We start from the raw sequence: 20,012 nt of genomic DNA on the forward strand, positions 1-20,012 counted from the left end.
TCAGTGCAGTCCTGCTATGCTGTTGTAAGGACAGGCTTATTCATATCTACATGGAAAAGGTATATAAATTAATTAAAGGTATGAACATGTTTTAAACTGCGCTTTTCTTGTGATTTATAATTCTTAAAATGCATTGTACTCCATATTATGTTCATACAACTAACACATTGTGTGTAGTTACATGCTGGTGATGGATTTGCTTTAAGTTATTGAAAAAGTCAAAAGTAGACAATAGTTCTTTATTGTTAGTAGAAATCTCACTCAGTTTTAATCTTTGCATTTCGGAAAAGGTTTTCAGTGGGAACTGCCTGTCTGAATCTGTCTGTTTGTTTGCTGTGAAGTATTTCATGAAATTATTCCTTTTTTTAGGACTGGTCGTACACTTAGTTAGCAAGTGTGTATGTTTAGGTGGAAAACAATTTTCCACTGGGAAACTGGGAACAAAAGCTGATCAAATCAGTGAACATTGCTATGCTGATAACTTTGTTAGTTTTTAAGATGCTGCTTTGCCTAAAATACAAGTCAATTTGAAGTGTTTTTATTTTAATGTGGTTTAAATAGAGGCAGTCACATTGTCTGCAATTGTCAGATTGAGTACAGAGAAAGCTACTAGTAAGTCTCAAAATTAATCCGAACTTACTGCCTCTGTCTTGATGGATACACGATATAAAAATATCCCTGCATTCCTCTGATATAGTACTAGATATACTAGATGCCTTTTATTGGGAAATAAAAGTTTTGCCACGACTCCGTTGCATAATGCATGCTATATAAATATATTTGCTTGCATAGGTCTGATACTTCGACTTGTTGGTCTTTTGTCTGGTTCTGTGGATCTGCTGTATGTCAAGTATGCTATTTACATTTTTGTTACCAGTGCTTGAATAGCAACATCAGAAACACTTCTGTAAAGCATCAGTAATAATCTGAATAAAATATATAGTAAAAATAGCATAAAATACTGTTTCCTTTACAAGAGAAAGTGGAATAGTTTGACTTAGTAGAGCAAAATAAATGATGGGATATGTATTTTTTATATTTGATACTAAATTTGATCTCTTCCAAAGACACAGAAATACCCACTAAATAGCTCAATTCTTGGTGTGTATTTAAGCTGTCATTGGGACTTACAGGGGATTTGTCATTTGCATGTTGATATGCATCCTTTTAAGGGAGTGGAGTTCTGTATTTTAAATTAACAGAATTGCTGGTGACATGTTGCTGGGCCTGACAGCTTCCAAAAGTACCTAAGGACTTCAGTATATTCTTTGCCTTTCTTATCTGCATAGTCTCTGCGCAAGTCAAAGGATGTATACTTCAACAGTAATAGCAACTGTTATTATTGCTAAGTGTATATAAAGTTAGCATTTTTGAAATAATGTTTTGTCATTAATTTAATCACATTTTCTTAAAGAAGTATGTTGGTTTTTTTAAGGTGAGGTTGCAGTGCAAACTGGAGATCTGTTGCCGTGTAAGATTTGTGGAAGAACTTTCTTTCCAGCAGCACTGGTAAGTGGTGTGAGTGCTGTTGGCTTTTAGATTTGATAAGCTGTTATGAAAGTTTAGCAGTGCTCACTATAGCTAAAAAAAATAGATCTAGGTGCTTTGTTTTTGGGGTTTTGTTTTTGGGTTTCCCCCCCCAAATAATTACTGATTCCAGTTGTCTCAGTTTTGAAGCTCCTTGGAAGGAAGTTAATTTTATTTTAAGGTTCCCATCATTTTCTGAAATACATGCCTCTAAAAGCATCTTCTTTAGGGTTACAGAATCAATCCTTGTCTTCTGCAGTTTTAAGTCTCAGCTAGTAAATGAAATGTTTTGTTAGCCATCTCTAAAACTCTCTTCTCCGTTGTTAATAAAAATCAGTCTGTCCTTAAATGTGAATATGAGTTTCAGACACCTATGATTTGTTTTGCCACTCAATGCAAATGCTGCCTACCTATCAATTTTTTATGTACAAGGAGCAAATACAGCTGCCTTCTAATTTTCTTCTTCATTATCACCCATGTTTTTGTGACTGTGTATATGCATTCGTGAATTCCTGTCGTTCTGTTTTAAAGGTAGTGGCTGGCATAAATGTTTAAATTAAAACAATATGAGCTTATTAATCAAGACTTGGGCCTTTTTTGCTAATTTTTGTATCAAGAAAGAGGGAACTAATGTGCTAATAACTTCTGTTTTCAAAGTGAGTTTTGTACTCTCCTTTTATTTTGCTTCTGCTTGTAGAAAAAGCATGGACCCATTTGCCAAAAAACTTCTGCCAAGAAAAGGAAGACGTTCGATTCCAGCCGACAGAGAGCAGAAGGAACTGACATTCCCACAGTAAAACCTCTTAAGCCACGGGTATGTTATAATTTACTCTGCATATGAACATTTTAGGCAAATATATATGCATTTTAATAAGGCTTATTTCTGCTGGCAGTTTGTGTTAATTAGATCTACTAAAATCTGGAAGAAATTGAACTATGATGTTATATACTAAAATAAGGTGCATACTTAGCTTCAAGTAGAAACTTCAAACATACGAAGCTTTCTTTTTTGCCTCTTAGCCAGAACCACCCAAAAAACCGTCTAACTGGAGACGAAAGCATGAGGAATTTATAGCAACTATACGAGCAGCCAAAGGACTTAATCTTAAAGATGGTGGAAAACTCCCTCCACCACCCCCACCATCATATGACCCTGGTATGTAAAGTAGTCAAGTTCCTTACATACTTTTTTTTAAGTTAATGTGTAGAAATTTGAATTGAAAAGGAATTTGTTGGAATACAACATTCACAAGTTCTTGAAGATGCAGATGCTGGGTTGTAACTGTGGATCTGGCTGACTCACATCCTGTGTAGCTTTCAAAGCCTATGACTTTGTTTTTAATGTGTGGAAAGGTAGCTGTGGCCAACTTGCACCTTGATACTGTCTTATAAACCATAGGCTGGACAAATTGTTTCAATACCTTGTTTGTGCTCACAACAGTGGAACTGCACAGAAATAGCAGACTGCCTTTTTAATTAGCTGACACCCACAACATATTTATGTTGTGGGAATGCACTTTTGTGTTCTTCAAATGTAATCTCTCCCATTTCTTGCTGAATTCACATTTGGTTTTATGTATGCAGTGTACACCTTAATCCCTCATGTAGTGGGGGTACTTGTGTTTTGGGTATGTGAGATGTGTGAAGTTTGTATTACCAAGGGTGTGACAGTCCTTGAGTACCTTCAGAACTGAGACTGGATAAAGTGTTCAAGCAGTCTGATGTTAATGAGAAGGAAATACACTGTTCATTTAACTTCTGGGATATGATAATAGGTTGAAGAATATATTTTTTCCTCTTGTTCTAAGAGCTAAACCATTTGATCAGCTTAATGGCTATTTTCAGAAAGATTGGGAAAAAAGCATGTTTGCTTTTGTCTGTGGTCAAGTGAGGATGTAAAGTGTTCCCTACCTTGTTTCTCTGCAGGAGATGTGTTAGTCCAGTATTAGGATTGTAATTGTGCATTCACTGTAAGAAGCTGTATTATTCAGCTTTCTGTACTCACAATCTTGAAAAGCGATATAGCTAATCTTAAAAAGTAAAGCCATCTTAAAGTAAAGCCATCTTAAAGTAAAGCCAATGGCTAATAGCTTTTGCTGTGGATAAGAATCACAAGGCTTGATCATGGAAAGAATCATTAATAATCTATATAGCATATCTATAATCTATCTAGTTGTAGTTGGTTTTAGTCTCCTGGCTTCATCCTGCTGCAGTGGGTAAGACTTAGGGAGTGGAAACCAGGAATGAAGAGACCATGCACAAAGTGATCAGTGGATACTCTTCTTACAAATAGCGCAGAGGCAGCTACTGTTGCTCCTTTTCCACTTCTCATGTAGGAGACAGAGAAGATTGTGCGTGGTACCATGAATGTATCCATCGTCTCCTAGTCAACTCTTGTCTTTATTTCTAACAAGCAGCAAGTCTTTTTCCTTTTAATGGAAAGAATCTTGTATTCGTATTTTCTACTTAACTGCTCTGAGTTGGCAAATAAACAGTATTGCTGCTTCTTCCATCTCCCTGAACTTGACTGTGTGTGTACTGCCCTCTTATTTTGATTAGCTTTTTTTTGTAAAGCTTACACTGAATCCTAGAAGTTCATCTGGACAGTATGAGCAGTACTTTCAGATAGCCATTGTGCCATAGGATTTAGCTTTTGTATTTTCAGACCCTGTACTGGTTTAGTGTATAGCTCTAAAACTTCATGTAGCCTGTTAGCTACTGTTAGATGTAACAAACCCTCTCTGGGCCTGGACTCAAGGACACCTTGTTGTCCCAGGCCCAAAATATGTAAACTAAGCCTCTGGGGAGGGGGAGCAAACTTGGGGTAATTACATCATTACCCGAAATTGTAATTGGAAAATTAACCCTGATATGCAAATGGACCAAACTTATAAAAGTTTGAAAAACCCGTGACCCAGCGTCCATTGTAGATGTAGCCCCTTGGAGACTTTTTGACTCCCAAGGTGTTCCTGTTGAAGGCCCTCAATAAGTACCTGCTTTGCTTTTATTCTTTTAATCTTGTCTAGCCTCTGTTTTCAGGTAGCCACTTCAAGGCATCAGCCAAGTGTCTGACTGGTACTACGTGTTTGACAAAAGGATTAAGATACAATTCCTGATTCTTAAGAGTATACATTCATCCTCTACAGTCTGATACATTTGTGGACTTTGAAAGTTTTCTGTGGGAACTGAGCTCTGCACCAGACAGAAATGGCTTATTATCTAGGGGCTTTCACAGCTGCTTTATTAATTTTTTTTTCTTTTTTTTACTTTCTTTGGAACAATTTTAGTTTGACTACATAGATATTACAGTTCTGTTTCTGAGCTTTTCTCTCTTAAGGTATAGTTGATGTTTGAGTGTTCTGACAGTAGCAGAGTATATGTTAAATAAATAAATAGTAGTTGTTTTACCCCGTGAGATTCCCATGCTGTCACTTCTCTGTGTTCTTCCTGTGTCCTTAGCTCACACTTCTTGGGTCACAGTTCATGGTTTGGTGGCCATTACATCATTTAACTTACTCAAAACAGTTTACTAATTTTTAGAGGGACAAGTCTTTAAGCCAGATCTGCCACATTTGGACTAGTAACACGTAAACCAAAACTTATTTTAGATTTTATAATATCTAATTGTAATTTTGGAGGCAGTGGCTGTTGAATTTCACCTCATTTTCTTCAATACATTTCTAAAATGACCTAGAAACACACTAATTTAACCTGCTTTGCCAATATCAAGCTTTTTTTAAGTTGAAGCTTACATGGTTTTGAATACTCTAACCTGGGGCATACAGCATCAATATCTCTAGACACTGAAATACCTGTCTGAAACTGCAGTCCAAACATATAATTTTCCAAGGCCACTGTATTTTAAAGTCTGTATTTCCAGCATACAGGTGATGTTTCTTTTAATATTTTAAGCATTTATGTTGCCCTTTCTGTTTTTTCCCCATGAGAGTAATATTTCCTGCATGTAATACTGTTTGCAGTGTGTACTATGCAAAAGTAATACAGCCACCAGTTACTTGCTTTTGCATCTCTCTAGAGACAGCTCCTAATTTTGGCTGAGTTTCTTTAGATTCTTTTTATTTGTTAAATTTCTGTTTGTTTTTTTTTTTAATGATCACTTCTAGTATTGCAGTTAGTTATTTCTCAGTTCTTTCAAAATTGCCAGAGGAAACAGATTTTGTTGTCTTTTTCTGCTTGTGTGGGAAAGGTTTTAATGTATTCCCATTATCTTGAACAAACTGAACTGTTTGTGATTTTTTTTTAATTTTTGATTGTTTGTTTATTTAGCTTCTTCTCCACTTCCTTCTAGCTGATGTCTCTGCCATGTCCTTGTACCTCTTTGGCTACCTTCTCTGCAGAACAGCATCTCTTAAAGTGTTTCTGATTTTGCTGAGGTTACTTCTAACCCTCAACTACTCTTATCCATCAAACTAGAAACGTCTTTTGTGTTACATGTGGATAATATTCTTTTACTTAGAAATCTGTATTTCATTTTCAGATTCAAGAAGTCATAATTTCCCCTGGAGGAGGGGCTGCTCTTTAAAAGACTTTCAAACACTCTCAGTTTTAAAACATATTATTAATGTTAGATTTTATGTTTTTAAGATTACATTCAGTGTCCGTACTGTCAGAGGAGATTTAATGAAAATGCAGCTGACAGACACATCAATTTCTGTAAGGAGCAAGCTGCACGTATTACTAATAAGGGGAAATTGGCAGCTGATACCAAAGGGAAGCCTCCTACTCGAACACAGGTGAGCTATAACACTTTTCTTAACTTGGAACTTGTATTCAATGTCAAATGAAGCTTGTCAAATAGTGTGTTGCTTTTAAATGGAATTGTTTTATTCTGTAATTCTGTTATTTGCACTGACTGAAATTAGACGCTTAAGTATGGATGAGGCTTTTGCTTTCTTAAACTGCAGAGGTCCATAAGTCAGATGGCAGCAGTTGCAAAGCCAAAACCAGTCATAAATGTAATTGAGAAATGTGCAAATGACAGGTAAAGGTATCAGGAGGAAATAGAGATGCAGTTTTTGTAAAGGAAGTTGAATTTCTGTTGTGCTAGTTTCTGAATCCTATTAAAGACAGTTGCTTAGGGGGCAAACAAAGGTACCTGACTACAGGACAACTGTCAGCAGTATTTTGGCTAATTAGAGGCTTTAGGAGGATTCAGGTGTATTACACAGTATTTTGAATCAGTGCAGGGACTGGTCCAGACGCCACAGGTGAAAGTAAGATTTGTGTTTGAAAGACAAAAATAGTTCTGCCCCTGAGTATTCTTTTCTAAATTAATTGGTAATGAGGTGATACTTTTTATCTTAACTTGAGTTTGATTCCAGCTATGGAAAAAGATGATAAAATCTGTACAAAAGCAAAAAATGCAGAGAGACATACAGTTGAACAACAAAACAAAGCCACTAAGTTAGAGAATGTTTCCTGCTAGTATCATCTGTAAGTATTAGAAAACAGACTATCAGAAACCATTTGCATGTTCCCATACCAGGAACAGGTTGCCTAGTAGGAAATCATCATCTGTTCTCCCACAGTACCTGAAAGAACTACCTGTTGTGTTATATAGATAGCTTGATTTAATTGCTTAAATTTCTAGGTTGTATTTTGTTACAGTACAAACCTGCTGCGGTTAAGAAGATGCCTTCTGTAGGATCAACACCATCACCATCATCACGCTTACCACAGCCAAGTGGTGTTAGCAAAACTGTTGTAGGTATGAAGTTAATGTTATGAATTGTTCCATTTCCCTTCTAAATATTAGTCCTCAAAGTATGCAGTAAAAATTTATTATTTATTTGATATAGTGGTTTGTAAAATCTCATTTAAAATAAAGTTGGAAGGGGCACTGATTGCCATCTATCTAAAAAGACTCTTGGGCACTTAGGATTCTGGTTTATATATCAGATTTTTTTTTTTTTTTTTCTGGATTGAATATGAAAAATCATTCGGTGTAGTAATGCATGATTGTATTGAATACTGATCTCTCACCTGAAATTTATCTGATGTTTAATTCTGTAATTAATTTATATGCTGAATATGATCATGAACTGGTGAAAATACATAGTCAAGGCATGTATATTATAATTATGCAAGCAGTGGTCTAATTTGGGTTTCAGATATCATCAGATATCAAACATGTTCTGCTTGTACATACTTTGACTTTTCCTTTTTTCCTGAGGAAAGTAATTGAGATACAGTATTTCTTCTTAGAATAAAACACTGTCTCAATTACGTATTTTCTATAAATTTTTTGGAACATATTTTCTTTTTGTATTATCTTGATACTGGCTCATATCTTTGTATTTCTGAAACTCGTTTTGAATTTTGCAATGAAAATTTTTAAAATAAATTGTATCATTTCAGCAGCAAAATCTTACATTTTCTTACATTCTCATGCTTGCTTTCAACTGCAAGGTGCTTCTTCAAGTAAAGCTTCTTCTTCGTCTGGATCCAGTGGGAGCAAAATTCAAACGTTATCACCAGCTCATAAGAACTCACTGGGAATGGTGAACCCACAAGCAGGGTAAGTTCTATCTCATGTCGTCATTTTTGGTTAATTTCATATTTATGTTGTTCTAGTTCTAGAAATCTCTGTCGTTTGTTTCACTTGCTTTTTATTTTTTTCCTATGAGCTTCAGAAGTACAGTGTTTTGCATTTATTCTTTATCTGTAAATACAGCTATATCTTTAAGGACCACTGGAGCAGGCAAAGGTGGGTTTTATCAAGTTGAAGTAACAGGAAAGGAGTTCAAGAGATAAAAATAAATATAAAGTATATTAAAAATCACTGAACAGGCAGAAGTGGTTGGAGCAGTGAATTTTTTCCTGGTAAAAGTGAAGGGACTTAAAGAAGCAGAAAGCATTAGGCATAATTTCCTACACTCCATGGAAATAGAAGAAAGAGGCTTCTGCCACAGACTGCAAGCCAATTGTGACAGGATCTTTCTCTTAGCACAAAAGGATGGATGCTTTCTCTCTTGTCTTAAGAGGCAGCAAATGAATGAGCACAAATAAGGCAAATGGAAACCAGTGCACTTACAACAGCAAGGAGTGCTACATGAAGATTACTAGAGTTCAGTATAAGTGCTGGTGTGATCAAGGCTGTGACTCATACTTTGCTGGAGGGGTAGAGAGTTCACAGAATCTCAAAGAGAAGTCTGTGGAAGGGATTGAAGAAAAGCAGTGCAAATCTGCAGAAGTTTGAGGGGCACCTCAAAGGGGCACTGAGAACACAAAACATAGAAGGACATGGTTGCAGTTATAACATAGGTGATCGAAAAAGATTTATTCCTATAAAAATGAGTATCAGATTGGTGAAGACGGTATAAGGTGGAAAAAAACCAATGTGTTAAGTTCGCGAGGAAGAAAAAGGACATTCTGAAAACTCATGGGGTTGGACAGCAATTACACAAAACTAGAGATTTTTAGTTTATCACTCTAAAGTTTTACAAGTTATGCATGAATATGAATTACAGCTCTGTCATGCTTCTCTCCTAACACCCTGTAGCATCAGGATTCAGTTCTGTTCCTGCTTGCTTTACCTACTCATGATAACTGTTTCAGACACAGGTCACACACACAGTCCTTGAGGCTGACAGATACCTTTTTTTTTTTTTATTTCCCCCCTCTCCTGGTGTCTCACTAGTCTTTGGTCAGCTTCACTACCATTTGTAGGCATTTATGCTGTGACTGTCAGAAAATCCCAGCCTCTATTCACTGTTTTTCTTTATTTCTCCAGTTTTAGAAGTTGAATTAACACCTACTGATGAGTGGCAAACAAGCAGGTCTGCAAACCACAGCAAAAAATTCAGCTGCGATAATTTGAAGGCATGTTTCTGAGCCCAATAGCGTATCCCAACTGTCTGGAAAAGCTTTTTCCTGTTGAAAGTTCCTAAGTGAAAATTGTATTTGTCTCTGAGGGTGCAGCAATTTTGGTGTTCACTTGTTAACAAGGAAATTCTATCTAATTTTACCTGTCAGTTGCTGTTGCAATAAGTATATGGAATTTGGTAGAAAATAAACCCCCTTGTTCTCTAGCTACTCCTCAGAGATCAGGAGGGCTGGGTGCAGCTTGGCTTAATTTCTGATTATAACCAGTTAGGCACTATGTCTGGTTGTGTTCAGTAAGAACTACAGTTCCAGATTCACAAATAATGTAGTTTATTGAGCAATAGATTCTTGACTCTTGTTAGATTGCTGGTGATAAATGCACTAGATCTACAAAATGTAAGTGTACAGTACTGTGTATAACTGTTCCCAGCTATACTGTTGATGCAGCCGGAGGCACAAATCTCACCAAAGGGTCATCCCTGCTTTGGGGAGGGGAGAGAGGAGCAAGCCCATTGTCCATGACATGAGGTCATGTTCTCAATACTCCAAAAATGGAGGATTTCAAATACCAATTTTAGACTTTTTGGAAAAAAGGTGTGACTATAGCCAAATATAGTTGGTTACCAGTTGCTGTGGTCTTAGTAGGTGGGGAGGCAGCTTTTTTCTCATTTTTGTATTGGTGGGTGCATTTTTCAATGTGTTAATTACATTTGGATACCTTTGGCTGAATTGGTTCTAACAGAGGCAGCACAGATCCCTAATACCTCAGTGTCGTCCTCCACCAGCTGAGGGAGCAGTGAAGGCCACCTGACATTACTCCTGTCAGCATGTGACAGCCTCACATCATTATCTTCGCAAAGGAACAGATTTGTAACAGAGGCTGGTTGTGCGTGGATAAGGGGGAGTGAGGCTGGTACCGAGGCCTGGGTGCACTTCTGGCCTTCACTGAGACACCAATGGGCTGTGAGGCTCTGCCTCACCCCAGGCATCGTTCAGTTGTTAAGCCTCGCTCCAGCCTAGTGCAAGAAAAGCGAGTGGCTTAGCTCACATTTTTGCCCAAACAGCCTCATGAATTCTCCACAAACTCACAGCATCTCTGTATCTTGACATACTAAGTCTAGCAGTTTTCCACAATTGCTTACTGCATTTTGTTTTCTGTAGTCTTCCATTTTCTCCTCTGTTGCTTGGAGAAAGAACTGTGACATGATGAAGCCAAATAGCAACTGGGGAGATGTTTGCCCAGGTTCTCTCTGGTTATGCATTCTGCTAAGCACATAGAGATGGCTTCTGGTTGGCACAGCTCTAGATAACAATCTCTGCTGAAAGGCAGTAAATGTTAGCTTGGTTTATAACCTCAATTGCCTACACAATTTCCAGATTTTAAGAGTATGGATGAGTGTGTTTCTGCCTGCAGCCCTTACTGCTCTAAAAAACTTGTTCTCTTGTTTTCTAACCAGCCCTTATGGTATATGCTGCTCATACTAACCAGTCTTCTATACTAACCAGTTAAATGTGTCTCATTTCTGAGTGTTGTATCTGTGACCTGCCATTTCTTTTTTTAGCTTCATTGCATTCACTTCTGGGAACAAATTTGTCAGAAGGTATATTATAGCAAAGAGGTGTAGGAGCAGTTACAACATGGAAGAGTTAGGTTCCTCAGATTGGTCACTGGTGACAGTTTCGGCCTTAATCATCTCAACTTCTGTCTTAGTATTGGGGCACGAGGGGAAAATATATTGGGTTCTGTTGAAATACCTACAAAATTATACCAAAGCCAGGACCGAGACGCCAACAGTCAATGTCCTACATCAGAGTGAAAATAGTTAATACGGCAGTGACAGATTTTAAACATTAAAACGTCTTATAATTTAGGCTGTAGCTAAACACAGCTGGAATTATTTTCTAAAAATAGAAGACCTTTTGAACATTAACCTTCAGTAGGATTAAAGAAGATTTATTTCTTTTGCTACTACATTTATGATTTAACCAGTAGAATGACAAGCCTTAGTGTGAGATCTGGGATTCTGTTATACCTAAGTGAGAGAGAGCTTATGCTGTAAAATAAGATGTCATGTTCTTCTTTCTGAGTTGTTAGTGGAACACTTTACTGAGCAGTGTTTTGTGGGGATTGTTTTAAGGGCAGTCTTTTAAATGGAATGGTAAGCAATCACTTTTTCTTTTCTCCTTGACAAATATTAAAGAGCCTACACACTTTATTTTGGCCAGGTTAAGTTCCAGGTTTTGCTGTTAGAAGCAAGTTCCTGCAGTTTGCACTAAGGGAAACTAACTTCTGGGGTTTTTTTAGGTATTACTTAAGTGTGTAAACTTCCGTCTTTACCCAGATCATTGTAATTCTGGATTTTCCAGAGAGGTAATAGTAGAGAGGCTTAATAGTAGAATTACAATTATATTGTGCAATATCAAGGATGAATTGTATGTACGTTGGAGAGGGGGATGGAATGGGACACTGCTGCCTCCCGTGGAGCCGCGGTCGCTGCTCCTGCGGGGATGCGCGGAGGGGCGGGAAGTGGCGCTGAGCCCGCTGTGCCGCCCGCGCCCGCCAGGTGGCGCTGGCGCAGCGCTGGCCCCGGAGCTGCGCGAGGGGAGGGAGCTCGGAGTTCATCGCCTGTAAACCTCATGTGCACCATCGCAGCGAGCACTTTCGTTTTGTATGAGCAGCAATGGAACCCTATTTTATGAGCTCACTTATTGTAAGTTATTTTTACTATGCGGTGTCTTTTTTTTTAAATTTGAATTCTCCTGTTCTGCTCCCCAGGTAAAGGACTACTGAGAGAGCACAGCACAGTATCATCAACATAAGCTATGTTAGTGCCAGTGAGGTTTACTTTGTACGTGTAGATCAGGATGTGTCAGCTGAGTTCTGCTACGAGTTTTGTTTTTCTGCCTGGACAGAGTAAGAACACAGACAGTTCTTCAGTATGAATGGAAGTGTTGCATAAGGGCATAATTTCTGGGTGGTACAGGAGCAAGTGAGAGTACAAGAGTAGCGTGTGACTGTTGTAGTCAGTAAGAAAATCTTCATTCATTTGGGTGAAAATAGGTTATCTTTTTGATACTAAAGAATTAAGAAAAGGAAAATTCTACATAAGTTGTCATTAGGCTTATAATTTGATATCACGTTATGAACCCAAGTTTGATATGTATTTTATAATAGTATAGAGGTTAGCAGTGTCCTGCATTTCTTGAGGCGTATGGCAGTTGTAGTAAGCTGCCTGTTCCGGTTTGGCCAAATTTAGAAATACATCCTCTGAGAGAAGGCACAACCACCCCTCCCCTACCAGGTTCGGGGAGAAATAAATTTTCCTCGAAGGAAAGTGAAGGAGATAAAACTATTTATTTAACAAACACAGGGGAAGAGGATAATAATGCTAAATAATAAAATCTCTCACTGTGGAGAAAAAACCTGGGAAAGTGTTAGAGTCCTCCCTTTGGTCTCCTCAGAGCTGGGGCTTGGCCCAGGGCCAGGCCCTCTGTGCCCGGTGGAAAGTCCTCCCGATGTGCTCTGATGTTACAGCAATCAAGCAGTCCAGTAGAAAATTCCAGGGAAGGAAAAATTCAACTCTCTGTCTCTCTCCAGAGAAAAAGCAGCTGAACCACTGGCCAAAAAAACTGTCCTCAGGAAAACAGCAAGCCGGGTGTTTCCTCCCTCCCCTGCCACAGCTGGGAAACCAATTGCTATCTGTGTGTGACCTTGAACAAGCTGCAAACTGCTTTGAAGAAGTTTTGCTCAGTTTTTTCTTCCCCCTCTCAGGCTCAGTTTAGAAGTATAGAAAGGCACAGAAATCAATTTCTGGGCATAGGCAGCGATATGGGATACACATCATAAAGTCACCCCAAGACACTGCCAGAAATAATCAGATGTTCAGGAGGAAAAAAGGGTAATCAAACAGGTGAGCTCCACACCCACATGCAAACTGTTTTGCGCAGCAGAACGTGACACCACTGTTTGTGGCCAGCCAGGGATCTTTTGCTTGTACAGATTGTCTGTTCATGTTTCATTTGTGAACAGTTATGTTTGTTTGTTTTTTTAATGGGACTTGGAAAATTACATTATATTTTTTAATATGGCAAATGAACCCATAGAATTTAATTTGTAATTTATGTTTTATTTTGGGGCTAAGACATACACTTTAATGTTAATATTTCCCTCCTGGAAAATAAGTCTGTTAGTGACACATCCGCAACTGTCTTACAGCTGAAATACAATATGAACCGCACACCAAATCAATAACAGTAAATTTTAAATTCCACTTACATGTTTGCCATAAAGCATTTATACCCTTTATAAACATTATCTTTTTAAACCAGTTTGTTCCTTTTATGAATACCATAACTTACAGGGCTTTGTTCAATGAAATCAAGATATGTAAGGAGTCATCTTGGAGATCTTTGCATTTTGAAAGATTCTTGTGATCATGGTTTTTTCCATTAGAATGTGAAAAGGCTGTCAGCTTTGGGTTTTTGGTTTTGTTAAGGTGTGAAAGAATACTGTAGTTCTTTATTTTGATAGTATTATGACTGCTTCTAGGATATTTCTTTGGTGTTCTACTCTGTATGTGCCTGGAGTTCACAGGTTATGCTGATAATTTGTTAAAGTTCAAAAATAACCAAGACGATGTTAGGTTGAGGTATGTGTTTTGCAGTGTCAGAGACCTCAATCTTGCTTCTCAGTTTCTTGAGAGTATGTAAAGAGTTTATATTGGGTCAAACATTAGTTTATGATAACTGTATAACTATAGTTAATTAATTTGAACTAGAACATCTGTTTGGGAGGCTATTTGTAGGTTTTACTTTATGATGATAAGATTATAAAAATGCAGATCTTAACTTGATCTAATTTTCCAGTCTAAGTGCGATTTCTGAAAAGCTACAGTTTTCCTTATGATGATGTGAGGAAGGGATTTTTTTTTTAATTATTATTTTGTTAGTTAACTTTTTTTTAAATGTTTTTAAAATTTGATTTTTTTGATTTATTCTTTCTGGTTTTGAAATTTTATCCATAATAGTAAAAAAAAAAAAGTAATAAAGTATTGGCTGTGTATGTAGTACTATCTATTGTGAATGGGGGTTTAGTTGTTAAAACAAAGCTGGGTTTCTTTCAGGCTGTCCTCTATTCTGCCTTCCCAAAACAAAAACAAAAAAAAAAAAAAGAAAAAAGGAAAAATTTTTCTTCTTGCTAATTCTAAAGTTAAGGTGGCTTGTACTTATATATCTTTTATTTTCTAATGTTTTAAACTTACTATGACTTGTAATTATGAGCCCCCCTTTCCCAATGTTGAATGACATCATGAAAGCTGTTCTTAAAAGAGACTAAATGTGAGTACATTGTGCAGAGTGTGAGGATAACTGGCATTAATATTTTGTTTGAAAAAGAATTTTAAAAATGTATTTGAAATGTAATCCAATGTCTATGAAATCCATTCCTTATCAAAACAAGAAGAAACCCTTTTGTTTGCTGGACAATTAAAGTCTGATTTGTACTTTTTTTTTAAGTCAATGGGATTTCTTTGGCAATATCAGTATTGAATTGTGAGTATTTTTAATTTCTTTTTTTTTTTGCGTAACTTGAATAGCAATTTAGCGCTGTCCTTATGAGCACCCCTTCATATATTTTAATAGTAAGATGGACAAGTTAGGCCCACCACTGCAAACTGGAAGAGATGTGCAAAGGTTTTATGACACTGATACAAAAACAGACCGTACCATCCAAAGGCCAAATGAGTTGTTGCTTGTAAAGAAGTAGGAATTAAAAATCAGTGTGGTTTATCTCTTTTGCAGAAATGTTTCTCCTAAGCAGAGACATATGTCCTTGACAAACATCAGGTGCCCAGTATGTCTTCAATAGAAGTGCTGTGGGAGAAGAATAGATTATATAATTAGTATCAGCATGAGGTAAACAGCTTCACAGTAGGACAGGGAAGGTGAAGGTTTCCCTCAGATTTGATTTCTTCTGTCAGTGCTTGATTACAGATTAAAAGTAATGAACTTGTCTTTCTAAACCCGAGATAAAACTGATTTGCATAATGCAAAGCTGAAGTAAGCATTTAAGCCTGATAACTGTACTGGTTTTTGACAAAGTAATTTTATTCTCTTAAGGTCAAATATTTCTCTAACTCCTACATCTGTATGGTAGATGTGATGGTCCAAAACCATGAGAAAGGCAGACTTTGTAATGAAAGGTAAAGTCTTTGGTTAAGTCTAACTTAGATCTTATAAAGACTTCTGAATATCCAGAAATCTTTATATGAGGTAAGTTTGGAAGGAAGGTTATTCCAATTATTCTAATCTTTTAAAAAGGAAATAGGTACTAAATTGTAGTTAAGCCTTTGATTTATTTTGGAAGATGCCAAATTCAAATAGGCTGCTTTTTCATATTGTAAAAGAGAAATAAGTAACGAATTATGTGGCACATACATGAAATGTATTGCTTTACATAGTAGAAATGTGTCTGAATCACTTAATGCTGTAACCAAAGCTTTAGTGTCTTTGAGACAGGGAAAGAATATTTGACTTTGGTTTTTATTTGAAGAAGCAAAAGCAATTAAAGGAATGGGAGCTCTTTTTAGACAAACAGAATTTCATTATGTTTTTATTTACTCCTTTGCATGTTTGGTTAGAGTTATGAGTCCTGTGAACCATCAAAAATTAGCTCAGTTTTTCATTCTGCAATACATTGTTAAGATGTTGAAAATTTAGCTTAATGAGTTACTACAATTGCTTAAAATAGTCCCTATCCATAGACCAGTGATTTGATTCTTCTTGAGAGAAATTCTTTAAAAGTATAGGTACTTCTTACCTGCTCTTCATACCATCCCTGTTGTTCTTCCTCTGGTATCTACTGAGTTGAAGAATTAAATCTGCCTTACTTGCAGTAGGATATTCAGTACACTGCATGTCAACAGCATTCAGCAAGTGCGAATAGTTCCTAACCATTCATAAATTCAGCATAGCAATGTGGAATGTTGCAGTTTATGGCAGAGGTTTCTGGACTTTAGGATGCATGCCACTAGTCAGCAGAAAGTTATTTATGACTTTGCACAGAACTATGAGCTGTTGTGGTTACATAACAGTGGCAGCTGTCAAGAATATCTGAACGCTCTGTCTAGGAAGCAAGCTTTATGTAGCAGTATTTTATGATAGAATTCAACCAAATCACGAATGCATGCTTAGAAAAAGACAAGCTTCTTTTACAAATTACTTTCAGATTTTTATTTTGCAAGCAGTGGTAATTCAACTAGATGTACAACATGAGCTGCTTTAGGAAGGGAGCTCACTTTCAATCTTACTTTTTTTTAAATAGGGAGTGGATAAGAAATACCTTTAAAGTATGTCTAGGTTTTAAGAGTTCCAGCTGATATTGGTACACAGTCTCATCTCCTGTCATGCTCAATTCATACTTCATGTGATACAGTGTAGAGCAGGGATTTATATAGCTTTCTAAAAACAAAACACAAAATCCAACCAAACAGGAAAAACAACAGAAGTGGTCAAGTAGATAGCGAAGGCGGAGATGGGGCAGATCAGAAGAAACCAAGCTGTGGTGGCACAAGTTGGAATAACCAAAAATATCTGATCTCTGTCTCCAGAGATCAGATTGCTGCTTAAGGAAGTAATTTCAAGATTTTTTCACCAAACATAAATGAAACGTGATGCTAATTGTGTGTCTAGATTTGGGCTGAATAAAGTTGTAGACAGTGGCAGCCTACTCCTTGTGTTGATTTACATATCAAAAATGTCAGAAATTACAGAATGGATAAGATTGGAAGGGAAGTTTCTAGTCTGAAAATATATTTGGGGTTTCTTCTATATTTTTAGAAAATTAGTTGTGCAAAAAGACTGCAGAAATTATGCAGAAAGCTGTGTTTAAACATCTTGGAATGGAGATGTCCTGTTAAACCTTTAATGAGTGATGTTTTATCTGTTCATGAGACCTTGCCTCCTTTGATATACTGGGTGGACTGTGCACTTTGAATGTGGCTTTTCAGTATTTCAATTTCCTCCCCTCCCCATCTCAGTCAGTGGCCTGAATGCTGTATTAAGACACTGATTTCTCTGAAATTTCTTTAGTATACACCTAGTACTAAAGCAGCAGGTGAATTTTCAGAGTACCTAGGGGGATGAAGGTTGTATGATACAGTTGAAATACAGGAAAGAAGAGTGGACTGGTTTTCACGTCAATTTATTTCAAATATCTAGGACTCCTAACATGATGTTCAAAACTGATTCAAAGTACATTCTGAAGAGACTTCAATTTAAGAAATTAATGCTGTTGGTTTTGAAAAAGTAGCATGTTGGTCCCAAGGTGAAAATCCAGAGAAAACTGAGTCAGTAATAAATTTGAATTTTTTTAAATTACTTGGAGCTGTCTAAACAGAAACTGACACACAATTCTATTCTGTGCTTCATTGCCTGATCATCCCTGATCCATGATGATCCCATAATGTTTCTGTGTGTACAGTTGAATTTTCCTTTATATGCTTTTCTGTCTTCAATGACAGGTAAAGTAGCAGTCCAGTATGTTCTTTCTACTATTGAGCTCTAATGAGTTTTTACTCAATTATAAGCAAAGGTCTCTCTTCATTGTATAATGAGATGGGGAAAATAGCACAAGATGAGTATTTAACATTTGTACATCATAACAGTGTAATTTAGGTTACATTTAGAACTTTTATTCTGGAATTCTATAACTTCTGAAAGGCTGACATAACTTTCAGTAAGTTTTAATTCTGATATAAATGATGCAGTGCTTTTCAATCTGCACAGTATTTTTTATTTTCAGTGAAGTCCATCTTTAGAATCTCCTTGCTAAATCAGGGGGCAGACAGGAAAACTAATGGAGAAGGCTAGCGTTCTGCCCAATGATCCATAATCTTTGATCATTGCACTCTACCTGTTTCATGTAGAAGCCATTCTTGTTAGACTTGAATACTTAGATATAATTTCAATTTATTTAATCTTAAATTTAGTTGCTGATTTCCACCTTTGTGCTTAATTATTTGATCACTTTTCCACTGGTTGAAGTGATAGAAGGAGCTGAAAAGCCATCTTTATTCCATGTTCATGACATGAAGGGAGAAATGTTTTATGCAGCATGTCTATAATTCAGGAGTTACTACATGTTCCTCAGTTGTGTCACTGTTGGATTTGAAGCTACTGGAGTTGAAGGCATTTCCTTATATGTGTTTTCAAAACCAAACCAAGACCAGATAGTTTATAATTCTGAAAGGAGCAATTAGGTTGATCTGAAGAGAATGGATGGTCTCTTGGGACTAATTTTTTTAATGGAGTCTTGTTTTAATTTTTTTTAATGTCCTTGAGTGAGTCCCAACTTAAATTGAGTTTATGCATTGGTGTTCAAGAATGAGAACAGAAAAACTTGGTCATGCACAAGATGTCATAGTCGAAGACTTGCCAAAGCAGAAGAAATCCCAGTGAATGGTAATTCTTTGGAGCAATGATGAAAACTTCTGTCCTTGGTCACTGAAGATAAATCAATGCCCCTTCCCACTTATTTTTCTTAGTGTTACTCAGATTTTTCAGGGGATTCTGATGTTTCTCTACTCATCAAAGCAAGCAGCAAGATTTTTTCAATGTTTGGGATGTGCTGTTCATTGTATACTGGCTTCTCATAAAACTCATGAGTCCTGAGGAAAGCAGTTTTCATATCTGTGTGATCATAATATTGACGCCAACTTTAGGAACACTGTGACAGTTTAGAAAAAATTGAGGCCCTAATGCTGGATGCAGTTTCTTTCTTCTCCTTCTATTTATATTCATAAATATAATTATGCTTTGAAGAAAAAGGATTTACAGCATTATATAAGAAGAAAAAGGTCTTGTTGACTAACTTCATATTGGTCACAATGTATTGAGAATGTTATCCTTTCTGCAGATCTTAAACTATTAAAACCTGCAGTCAGCTGCTCTCTATTTTTCTAAAAGACCTGCCAGTCCTAAGAAGTGACTTGTGATTTGTCATGGTAGACATTAGAATCCACTGAGCAGCCAGTAGTGCAGGATCTACCTGTTAGGAAGTGAGACACATGAACAGGAAGGGACTTGCTGTTTCATTTAATTTGTCATTGTAAGATTCAAGTCATAACAGTTCAAACCATGCAAGTTCATACCAAAGCTCCTCTGTTTGCTTTTGGTAGGAAATTAGTTATTTTTCATACAATTAACTTATGTGTAGATTGCTGCACTTTTCTATATATTATATATATATAAATATATATAAAATTTGAAAATGCATATTCTTGCATGTATTGTCTGTGTGTGTATAAATCATCAGGTATTTCTTCTATTTTAGGGGCACAACAAAAGCCCGGACATCAACCCCTCCTAGCGTGGCAAGAGCCATGAGCACGGGTGCTCTAACAAACAGAAGAAAAACTAGCAATTCAGACATTTACTTAAGGTAGCTTTTAACTTCATGGATTTTTGTCATCAATAGAGCCTTCATTAAAGGGGATTACGTACTACAAAAGAAGTTGGGGAATGTATTATTCTCTGCAGTTAATAGATGATCAATACTATTTGGCTTGTTTGAGATGCTCAATATATTTTGCATGTTTATCATCTGACAGCACACCTTTGTCATCAGCTGTCTCAGATGTGCA

The 20,012-nt window shown here is 36.7% G+C and overlaps 1 protein-coding gene across 2 annotated transcripts in view; it reads left to right on the forward strand.

Moving 5' to 3' along the window:
- The window catches only part of ZC2HC1A (zinc finger C2HC-type containing 1A), a 35,976-nt gene that overhangs the window by 10,039 nt on the left and 5,925 nt on the right, over positions 1-20,012 (forward strand). Inside the window, exons 2-9 of one of the 2 annotated variants that reach the window (XM_032128039.1) lie at positions 1,436-1,509; positions 2,225-2,341; positions 2,548-2,683; positions 6,133-6,281; positions 7,156-7,255; positions 7,957-8,065; positions 15,013-15,132; positions 19,703-19,810. In XM_032128039.1, coding sequence (XP_031983930.1) covers positions 1,436-1,509; positions 2,225-2,341; positions 2,548-2,683; positions 6,133-6,281; positions 7,156-7,255; positions 7,957-8,065; positions 15,013-15,132; positions 19,703-19,810 — 913 coding nt within the window. The remainder of the gene's footprint in view (positions 1-1,435; positions 1,510-2,224; positions 2,342-2,547; positions 2,684-6,132; positions 6,282-7,155; positions 7,256-7,956; positions 8,066-15,012; positions 15,133-19,702; positions 19,811-20,012) is intronic. The other variant, XM_032128029.1, reaches the window with a different exon arrangement.

This window comes from Corvus moneduloides, chromosome 1, assembly GCF_009650955.1.
Source record: "Corvus moneduloides isolate bCorMon1 chromosome 1, bCorMon1.pri, whole genome shotgun sequence".
NCBI classification, from domain to species: Eukaryota; Metazoa; Chordata; class Aves; order Passeriformes; family Corvidae; genus Corvus; species Corvus moneduloides.